A 10,839-nucleotide genomic window follows, 5' to 3' on the forward strand; every position below is an offset into this window, starting at 1 on the left:
GGGAAGGAAGGGGCAGAGCACTGCGGTGGATCGGTACAGCAGGACAGTACACTACTTCGTAGCCCAAGACACCGCAAGTGGGCGGTACCCTGGTGGAGAAGGGGGTGTTTCCATCTGGGAAGGTGTCGGAGAGCCGACATGGGGGAAGCACATGGAATCAAGGGCGTCGAATCGGGAATTGGGCGAATGAGAGGGCGCGAAAGAGGGGTGTCGATATGGCTAGGGAGTGGGTAGAGTGGATAACAGGGATCAGGCCCTTCAAGGAGGGGAAGGGACGCGTAAGCCTTTCTTCGCAAAGCGTATTGCCAGGGGAGCAAGAGCAACAGAGTGTACCCCAAAGTCTCTCACTCATCCGCCTCATCTACAGTGGAAGTACCTTGCACGCAATGAGTGCCCTACGAGTACATACGCACTATGGGCAAATGAAGTCATTCAACTCGATCCATTTGATCCCGGAGTCTGCAATTTGGATGGGCTGAAGAATTGCTGAAAGAGAGAGAAATTCGATGATTTCCATGGGAAAACAGAAGAAACAAAATTGTCCGACTCAGCAGCCGCCTGTGAGCTTTTTGCCAAAGATTCAAAGAGCCGAAAGAACAACGGAAAAGTTCTAGTGATTCTTGTCGATTTCAGTGGACGAGACCGCTTCACGGTAACACTGTTCGAAGTAATACACCACAGCCCATTGAGTGATCGGACTCGGAAAAGCCTCCTGGCTCCATCTCTATCTGGATTTCTGTTTGTGTAGTGTCCGACTCCTAGCGCCCATGGATGGTGCTGACGACGCCGATGGCTCAGAGTCGGGTGCTGCGACTAAATAGTAATACCAATTGCCGTTTCCGTCCGTATGCTCCGCCAGCTAGCTCGAACCTCGTAACTCGTATATGTATCGTATTACAACAAATTCGTAGGACGAGTACTCATATCCAACGATTTCAGAGTTTTGTGAGTGGATTACGATGCCAAACGGGGAGATGGGGTGTCCACCGAAGCCATTGCTGACGACTCCTTCTTTGTTTTGATGCAACTGCGTGACCAAACGAGTATTCTCCTTGTACAAGTATTACTGCGTGCCCGCGACGGGATGATGGAATCAATGGAGGAGGTGGGTGCATCACTGCATATTAATACACAACATCTCCGACTTGCGCCTCCCGTGGTTCTGGCAGATCTGGACTGCGTGTCAAGATCATGAACAGGACGACAAGTACGAAGTACGATTAAGATTATTAGATTATTAGGATGGCTGGCTCTGGGGTTATCCAGGCCCGGCCGTTTCCTGCCATGGCTGTTGCTAAAAGCTGTGGACTCCCTTTGGACTCCCTTTTGACTCTCGGGTGCATCTTCCTGGCGGCACAAGAAGAAGCCACACACGAAGTTATCTCAGGCGATTGGAAAACAAAATTTGTGGCTCCGTGATACCGTCCAAAGAATCTGCGTGGACTCACCTTGAACAGGAGAGACTGAAATCCCGTCTATAAACTCCGTCCCCTGAAGCATCAAATTGATACCGTTGGGAAATTCGGATATAAGACCTAATACTGCGGCGCTGCGGTCCTGTAACGCACCAAGCTTCAGGGTCAACCAGTCGGGGTTTAGAGCGCATTTTTGTAGATCGGGTGAATGATTATAGCCGCTGGGTTGGGATTCTCTCGCGGCGGACTCCTTCTCAAGCCCGCCGTCCGCCCCCAACTCTGCATCATTTCACATCCGGAGAGGCCGCCAGGAGCCAACCCTTCCAAGGGCATATTCCCTAAACCACCCAATCAGCTTTCAAGGCCGTCCACAGAATTCAATCATTCGATTTGTTTTCGACTCTCTCGAAAGTTTGGGTTCGCATTTGTTTCTTTCGATACGTCAGGCTATCTTTTGACAGCACCCACTCGGGCAAGCGGCGTGTTTCATGCGCTCAACTTCCATTATTATGATCGCATTATTTGCTCATGGACCTGGGTGTTCAACGCCATCCACAAAATGGCCTAGGGGGACCCCTCAATTGTGTCTATTCATAGTTTTGACTCGGGCTCGAAGATGGACATCTTCGTCGAGGTGGGGGACGACGAAGTGATAAGTACCGAACTTTCCATCGAGTCACCGTGATGACGAAGTCGGAGTTCAGTATCTATGCAAGTACTCAGTACCTAGATACAAGTCTATATCTATGAAATTCCCAATAAACATTTCGGAAACTTAGGTTCCGGTACTTCGCAGATCACCAAGTCGTTAATAATCTGGTCCGGCGATCACGTCGCTCCAATGTTCGGTGCTCATTTTCCTTCTTCTGCCTGACCTTTGCACAGCCACTGATTCTCCAGCGTGAAACGGTGGGTTTTAGTGCATAATCTCCCCACCGGATCCGTCCATCATTCCGGCGGGCTTCTGGAAGACATTGAACTCCTTTTTGCCTCCCCCCAGCAGATGCCCAGTTGGGATGCCCATCCCATCAATCCCGTCAATCCCATCTTGACACAGCCCACGACACGACAATCCCGTAGCACAGCCATTCGAATCCAATAGGACCCGACCCACAGAGCTGAGTTGATACGAGCAGATCCATGATCGTTAGAGGATCCACTTGAGACAGGTTGAATCAAGAACAATGGCAGTATTCCACGTGACAAAAAGCACCTTGATTTGTTTTCCTGGACTCGTGAGAATCGAAAGGCAGTTCTGATTCTCGATGACGAGGGAACTGGAAATTCTCTTCTCCACCTTTCTCAGAGTATTGCAGTCTTAAGCCGATTCCAAAATCCTATATATCTTTTCCATCCTATTGGAAACTCCCATTGTATCTCCAGGCCATTGTTTCCCATTGATCTAAGTCTGCCAGCCTTTGTTCCTACCGGGCCTTTGCAGCGGCTTTCTGCCTCTTTTTCGTGTATTGATGTTGTTCAGGTCGAGCCTCGACAGAACCGTCTCAGTATTATCAAAAATGGTGTTCTTGGGTGACAAAAAAATTGTAAATTTCGATAGCGGCGGTTCGTACCCATAGGATGTCGATTCTTCAAGTCCTACCCATTAACCACTCTGGCACGCTACCCTCGGTTGAGATGCGAGGAAACTTATTCCAGCTTAATAATCCAGTTTATCACTATTGACGGGGGTCCGACAGTGCCGAGATACATTGTACCTCGGCTTGGCTTGGGTTGTTCTGCTGAGCCTCACCCGAGGCGCTGGGTGGAAGGGTGCGCAGCGTTGCTCATTTAGTCTCGGGAGCCACTAACTATTAACAGTGTCATGATAAATTGGCTTCATGAAGTTGCCATATATGTAGCTTGGAAAATGATCACCGAAGGTGCTTCGTATTGCTAGGCCGGTGTACTTGTCCATCATACCCCAGCCTACGAAGCATGAAGCAAAAGACGCCGCCATGGCACATTACGATTGTTGCTGCGTCTTGTGGAGAAGGCGAATCGGGCCTGACAATGGATGTTAAAATGGCAATCAACAAGGGGGCAAAAAGCGAAAAGGAGAAATGAGGTTTGGCCGAGTCTCGAGCCGGAGGTCAGGGTCAGGTTTGCTCCCTTGTCAGGGCCGGGAAAATTGGTATCAAGATGAGTATGAACATCTCAAGCCAAATCGCTTGACAAGATCGGACTCTCACTCTCTTCATCCTCGAACCTTTATTTGTTCTTACAGTCTCTATATAGGCCCCAGCTTCTCTCGCCGGGACAGTCCAGCTCTAGCTCATAGTTTCCTTGATTGAGGGGAAGAGGGGAAGTTCTCCGAGAGTCAGGAAAGACGTATGAAGCCTCTCGTTAAAGATTGAGGCTTCAACCCATCAAAATTTCCCGGAAAGCCAGCCTCCGTCCGTCTCTCCGATGTGCCAAACACCAATCTATCTCCGCTTTGCGCGGCTACCATGCTGGCATTATTATATCTACATTTCATCCGAACTTTGCCTCCAATGTAAATTGGTTTCTCTTAACCGTCACACCAAAGTGGCGACCAACTCCCGGTTCTAGCCCCCCCTCATGAGGAAGTGGCCTCCATTTTAATGGATGCGGACGCAAGCTCCGTTGAGGTATAAGAGCTACTCCGCATCTCTCTTCTACGGTATTGCCAATCAGATTCTATATTCCGCCCAGTTGCTATCGTCGCGTCATCTATGTGAAGCAGCTACCTACAATTGTAAGGATCATCACTTGCTGGTCCTTAAAAATCATAGTTGGCACCAGCATAACCATTTGGAGCAAGCCCAACTTTGATATCCGCTCTATAGATCTTCTGCGGTCCAAGCCGACGGCTCATAAGCAAATCGATTTCGGGGCTTTGCTTGCCTGTCCTGCCGACGTGAGAAAGGGCATAGAAAATGACGGAGTAGAGTATGCACGACGGAAGGGGGCTGGAATGGGCTGGAGGCTGGAGGCTGAACTCGAAGCTGATCCCCGCCGGGCCAGCTGAGTGTTGCGTCAGCGAATTCTGTAAAGATTCGACGATTCAAGTCGTTCCTCCCATATGCTGCGCCATTCTTCGATGACGTCCCCGGCGTGCATTCCAGACTCCAGTGGACATAACCTTGGCTTTCCAATCCTGTACTTTGGCATTCTCTTGCAACCCTATCAGCCCGTGGAGCTGCTTCAACCAGATTGACGTGTTCGCCTCTGAAAGAATTCCGAGTACAGACCGAGTATCTCCTACTAGGGAGCCGAATCCGGCTTCGACGGCCTTTCCTACCATGAGTGCCCAATGTGAGTCGCCCTAGACATTCCGCAACATGTTCCTCCTTGTCTTCCGGGTCTTGCCCATGTTACCAGGCGTATGCAAGAGGAAGCTTCGCTTAGAATCAGGGCTCTGCTTCGGAGAGACCTCTAAAAGTAGCCAGCTCCACTGCCCTACACGTTCATAAACTCAAATGGGTGTCAAGATTTCACCTGTTGACCCGCCATGCGGCGATGCTCACTGTCAATGAAGGGCTCTTCAGTATCGCCTGACTCCCCATCGCCGCAACGCTTCTTGTTCCGCGGCGCAATTAACGGAGATCAAAACAATATACATTGGAGTGAAAGATAGAGGTGAGATGATATGAAAATATGCCATTGTGAGGGGTGCAATCTTTAATTTGGTTCTTTGATGACCTGCCTCTCTTCATGTACATCTCGTACAGGCCCAACTTGTACTGTTCCAGTTCCTCTACGAACTTTGATATTGAAACTGGCCCCCTCAACTGTATCTATTCCGAAAACCTGCCATTTCTGCAGGTTTCTACTCTCAGTATCACATTCGATGAGCCTGGAATGACATTGCGGTGAGTTTCGCGAGAGCCCACCCGACGTCGAGATCCACATCAGGCATCATATTTTTCGCACGCCGCTTTCTGGATCCTCATCTGGTTCGCGAAGCAGAACATACATACCATGCATAGAGATTTTCTTGATCGATAATATCAATCCAGCGGTGAGGTTGAAGACAGCGGCATCGGCATTGGGAACTGAACCGAACTAAACACAAGAGGGGCTAAGCTTAAGCTGGTAAAGTAGCATCACATCGGCGAAGAGATTCATGGACCGGACCGACGACCCCAAGCATTCGGTCGCAGGAAGGGCGCAGAAGACCAGGACCCAGCAGAAAGGGCGGCAAAAGCCATCAGTAGCCGAACGAATAAAAAATAAAAATTCCATGCTGACAATGTGATTCAAATACTCGATTCAAGCTCCAAATTTGTCCTTCCGCCGATTGCGATTTCCCATCTTCGCAGGCGTCAATATCCAGAAACCATGGCCACGACAACGACGACAACGACGGCGATCGAGCTCACGAGCCAGAACTTAACCCACATCCACACGAGCCACACCCCGCACCATGCTGCCAAGCGTCACGATGACCCCGTCCTTGCCGCTTCTCAGGCCGCGGACATGACTGTTCCCGATGGCGAATACGGCTGGGTTATTGTCGGGGCTTGCGCCGTCGTGGTGTGGTGGGCCATTGGTACGACCTATAGTTGGGGGGTGCTCCAGGAAGCGCTCGTCGCTCAGGGCCTCTCGTCTCCTGCCGTGTTGTCGTTCATTGGCGGGCTGGATGCGGCGCTGATATCGGCTTTGGCGATTGTGAATTCGAGGTTGATTAGGAGCCTGGGTGTGAGGACTACTTGCTTATGTGGGGTTACTCTGATGGGCATGAGTGAGATCTTGAGCGGGTTTGCTGTGAAGAACTTGGGTGCCTTGTTTTTCACCTCTGGTGTCTTGATGGGACTTGGAGTTAGGTGAGTACTAGCTGCCTCAGAGAGCTTGAGCATGGACGGGCCTAGGAGTTAAACGGCCATGGTGAGAAGAAGACATGCAAGACGAGTGACGCCAAGCTGACCTGGATATATCTCGCGTTCAGTATGTGCTTCATGGTTATATCAGTCATCCCTGCACAATACTTCAGAGCGAAGCGTGGACTAGCAAATGGCCTCGTCTTCGCCGGCGGCGGTTTCGGGGGAGCTGCCATCAGCGTGAGCCTAGATGCTCTCATCCAGAAGCTCGGCACGGCGTGGGCATATCGTATCCTTGGATTTACGACCCTTGCCACGGGGATACCCGCAGCCTGGTTAATCAGGGAGAGAAACCGCGCCATGAGAACACCTGGTTTTATAGAATGGTGGGCGACCTCTCTGCCGTGAACCCCTCCCGTCCGGACCAGGCTAACCCTAACCGTAAAAGGCGTCTCTTCAAATCCTTTACTTTCGTCATCATCTTCCTCGCCAGCGCGATCGGGACATTCCCCCTCTTCGTGCCACCCTTCTTCCTTCCTCTCTACACAAAATCCCTTGGATTCTCATCAAGCGTGGGCGCCGGTCTAGTCGCCGGTTTCAACCTTGCTTCTGCCATGGGTCGTATCTGCTGTGGCCTCCTCTGCGACCGGTTCGGTGCGCTCAACACGCTATTCCTCTCTTTAGCGTTGACAGCTGTGAGTATGTTAGCTATCTGGCCAGGATCCACCACGTTGGGACCTCTGGCGCTGTTTGTCGTCGTGAACGGTGTTTCCAATGGAGGGTTCTTCTCGACGATGCCGACGGTTGTGGGCAATGTATTTGGGAGTGCGAGAGTCGCCGTGGCGATGAGTATGATTGTTACGGGGTGGGCCGGAGGATATCTGATGGTGAGTCTTCTCAACTATGGGAGACTGATTACCTCGAGGTATTCTGACGTCGTATCGATTTTAGGGAGCCCCTATTGCCGGCTACATCCTCAAGGCTCATGGGGGAACGGAGAGTGGTCTACAGGCGTACCGACCGGCTATGTTTTATGCTGGATCTCTTGCTCTGCTTTCTGCGGTGTTGGTTGCTATCGTGCGCCTGCGTAAGGATAGGTCAATTCTCGCTAGGTTGTGATATTTGGAGCGAATGCTCCGATATCAACACGACCTTACATAGACCATACGTAGAATTAAAAAGTTTTGATCTTGCTCTTGGAGATCGGCTGTTGCACACGCACAGAGAATACTACTGGCTTCATTAAATAGGTTAGAATAGAACAAATGAAACTCGATATTTCACCGACAACTCCATGATATCTTCCTGAACTCCCTAAACATCCACATCACCCATACTGTCAGCCGTAATCAACGGAAAACCTTCTGTGGGCGATGGTAAATTCCCAAGATTTTCGTCCAGCCGGTGGCAAGCGGGATCAAAGGAACCTCCTGCCCGTCATCAAATGCTTCCGGAAATTCGAAACACCCAAGGATGAAATCATCCTTGTCGATCTTATCCGAGTGCGATATCGAAGAGCGCCCAGGTGCTCCCCGCCTCAGATCCATACACAAAAGAGCTGGGCCTTGCCGCCCCGCAACCTTGACGACTATGATCCCACTAGCAAGGAGCGTACGCAGGTTGCTTTTGATGTCAATAGAAAAGCCGTCTCCGCCGTCGTTGTTTTTCCTGACGAATGGCCGGTTGTATGGGCCCTTTGTGACGAGGATAGTGTACAGCTCTGTAGATAGGAGATACTCGATGATCTCTTGGGCATCGACTCCTGTAACCGTCTGGAGCTCACTCACGCTTCGGCACGGAACGTTTCCCTTCAGAAAGTCTCTCCACGGCCACTCGGCTACCTGTGCGCTCTTGGCTACTAGAAGTAGGAAACCCGCGAAAACCCAAGCGTACACGGTAATGTTGAACGGGTCGACCCCTTTCAACCTTGTTCCAAGGAAGACACCGACCATGATACCGCCGATGACAAAGACTGCGCATACTAGTAGCCAAGATAACACATAGAGTCTCTTCGTAACCACGATAGCCTTCTCCTCAATGACCCATTGCCCAAACTGCTTTTCGAGCTCCTGTACTCTCTGTTCAGAATCCTCCACGGCGTCCTTCCTCTCCGCGGGGCCGAGTCCCTCCCACACCTTGGTACCCGTCACCTGCCTTCCGTCATATGTCCGTAGGCGGTTATGGGCAATGAGTGACCTGGAGAGAGGCCTGGCATCCGAGTCTTCAAAAATCGGCTTTACGTCCCTCTCGTATACGTTTGTTCGTAGAGACGCAAAAGCAGTGAACTTGGGGCTCTGCAGGGCGTTGAAATTGATGGTGTGAGTAATGGAAGAGATGCCCGTTACCACTTCCATGGCCCACGCGAGGTTAATGATCGTCATCGGATGCGCGCACAACAGAGGGACCAACGCTGAGGCTAGGTCTCCCATGGTCTCCAGATCGATTACTGCGGAGTAAGTGGAAATCGGATTCTTCGATTTCTCGTTTAAGGATCCTGTAGAAGAACTATGGTCATCAGAACCCGGGCGAGAGTCTGGTGGGCCTTGTTGTTTCTGTTCTTCTTCGAATTCAAGGACGAGCAAAGCTCCGCTTCCATCATTTCGGGCGTGGGAAGTTCTGACCCCATCTGCACCAGTACCCGGACGAGTAGTACTGGCATGCCTGTGCGTCCTTTCAAGCTCCCTCGCTACTTGAGAAAGCATACGGAACCCTGTATGAGAAAGCCTAATCATTTCCCTCGAGCTTGAACCCGCAAGTTCGCCATCACGGTCCTGGTAAACGAGGGTCGGCAGTCCCTTGAGCCCAGTCTTGTAGACCAGCCCGCAGATATCGAAAGCATCGATGGCATAGCCTGAACGACTGCTACTCTGGAAAAAGAAAAAGATGGCTCGTAGTGTGTCGACGGTCCAGGTGGCCATGAGGGCCATTTCGGAAAAGTAGACGTTGTAATTGCCCTTTTCGGGATTCAGGAGTCTGTGGACGTCGGCGGCGTCTGCAAGATCCTCCCTACCAGTCTTCCTTTCCTCTCCGCCGATAACGTCGAGGGAGGTATCGAAACCGGTCGAACGGAGTGCGTCCATCACCTCATCCATGGCGAGCACGTCCTGGCCGTCTTCCAATGACTGTAGGGCGAACTTCTCAAGATCGCTAAACAGGAACTTCATCTTCGCTGATGTCTTGGCCAACCCGGTCAGAGCCCGCGTGTGCCAGAATTCGGTGGGGATGCCCTGCAGGGCAAGCCGCGCAACAGCGGCGGTGGCATAATCGACAAAGGCGCAAAACACCTGGGCCGTCTTTCCGTGGATGGAGAGATCCGCGGGATGTTCCCTGCCTCCCGGTCGGCCGCCCCTGCCGGGGAGGTCAACGGGGTCGAAAGCTCTAGAGAGGATGCCCCTGGAGACGGAATAAGACTTCGCGTCGAAGAGGTCTCGCATCGACTCGAAGAGCAATAGTTGGTTGTCGTGGATGCAGATGTTGAGGCAATGCAGGGCTTGGTTGCTGAGCTCCGAGAGCTTGTCGAACTCTGCCTTGTTGATGCTCCATTGCGGCAGTGGAGACTCGAAGAGGAGGGGCGTGTCAAAGTCAGAGACGGCACGCAGGAGACGTTCGGCTTCAATCTTCCATAGCGCATCCTCTTTCTCGATCGCCAAGCCATATCGCGAAATGGTGTCGAACTTCGGCCGAGTTCCAGGTAGAGGCTCCTTCTCAGATGGTGGAGTGTAAGAATCATGGGCACGGATGAGGGCCATGACGTTGTCTAGGTTAGTTTTACATATTGCCTTGGGGTCGTAGGGCTCTCCAGATCCCTCCACGGTGTTGGCCATGCTCGCGGCTCGAGGCCGACCGTAGTTGGTCGCTCCGAGTCCGGGATAAGTACGCCGGGGCCGGCGTTGGGGCCGGCCTCGGAGAGGTAGTTCGGGAGGCATGTTTGATTACTTGCTGGAATTGCTTGTCAAAATTTCAAATGCGACGGGAAAAAAGAAGGATTGCGATTTCAACTACATGGAGATGCGTTAAGGGTATATGATGAAGGGCATGCACCGCGACCCTAGGAAGCTGGGGCATCAATGATGCGCAGCTTGAAGAGTCAATATGCCCTGCAGCGGGAACGGGCTGCTCCGCCCGATCTGGGGTGATTGCATGATTCATCGAGAAGAAATATTGAATATCGTTTTCCTAATTCGTACGAGCTGAACGACGACAGAGGCGGGCGGCGAAGCCACAAAATGAAAAACCCTCATCGCGTGCCCATATCAGACCACCGTCCGACTCAGTCTCTTTGCCCTTGATACGCCTTGACAGGCACAGCATGCAGATTCGAGTTTACTTGGGCGCGGAAAACAGGAGAGTGAGGTCCTGTCACTCATCTTTTGTTACTGGCCGGGATATCGAACCCTGGCCAACGGGCAGCCCTGTCGACTTCTGTGGCGCCCAACAATCGCACCACTGCACTTGGGCGTCACGGAGTAAACGATGTTCCTCAGTAGAGCCTTGTCTAGTTTATTTGGAATTTCCATTTTATTGATCATGTGTCGTTATCGGGCATAATGCAATAGTTTCCGCCACGGAGATGATATGTGACATGTTGAAGGAGGTTTTCGCCGCGCATCGTCCAGGTGGCTCCCCGTGCTCTCTGAGCTCTA

At 51.6% G+C, this 10,839-nt stretch overlaps 1 protein-coding gene and 1 pseudogene across 1 annotated transcript; one reads left to right on the top strand and one right to left on the bottom strand.

Moving 5' to 3' along the window:
- Positions 1-5,717: 5,717 nt before the first annotated feature.
- SAPIO_CDS1138 (Monocarboxylate permease) lies at positions 5,718-7,315 on the top strand (the record flags this gene model as incomplete). Its single annotated transcript, XM_016784488.1, has 4 exons — positions 5,718-6,202; positions 6,325-6,582; positions 6,645-7,083; positions 7,148-7,315. 4 exons carry the CDS (start codon positions 5,718-5,720, stop codon positions 7,313-7,315), a joined length of 1,350 nt encoding a protein of 449 aa, XP_016646043.1.
- A 230-nt stretch (positions 7,316-7,545) lies between these two features.
- Positions 7,546-10,122, bottom strand: SAPIO_CDS1139 (annotated as a pseudogene; the record flags this gene model as incomplete).
- Positions 10,123-10,839: the final 717 nt, after the last annotated feature.

This window comes from Scedosporium apiospermum, assembly GCF_000732125.1.
Source record: "Scedosporium apiospermum strain IHEM 14462 chromosome Unknown SEQ_SAPIO_0044, whole genome shotgun sequence".
Taxonomy (NCBI): Eukaryota; Fungi; Ascomycota; class Sordariomycetes; order Microascales; family Microascaceae; genus Scedosporium; species Scedosporium apiospermum.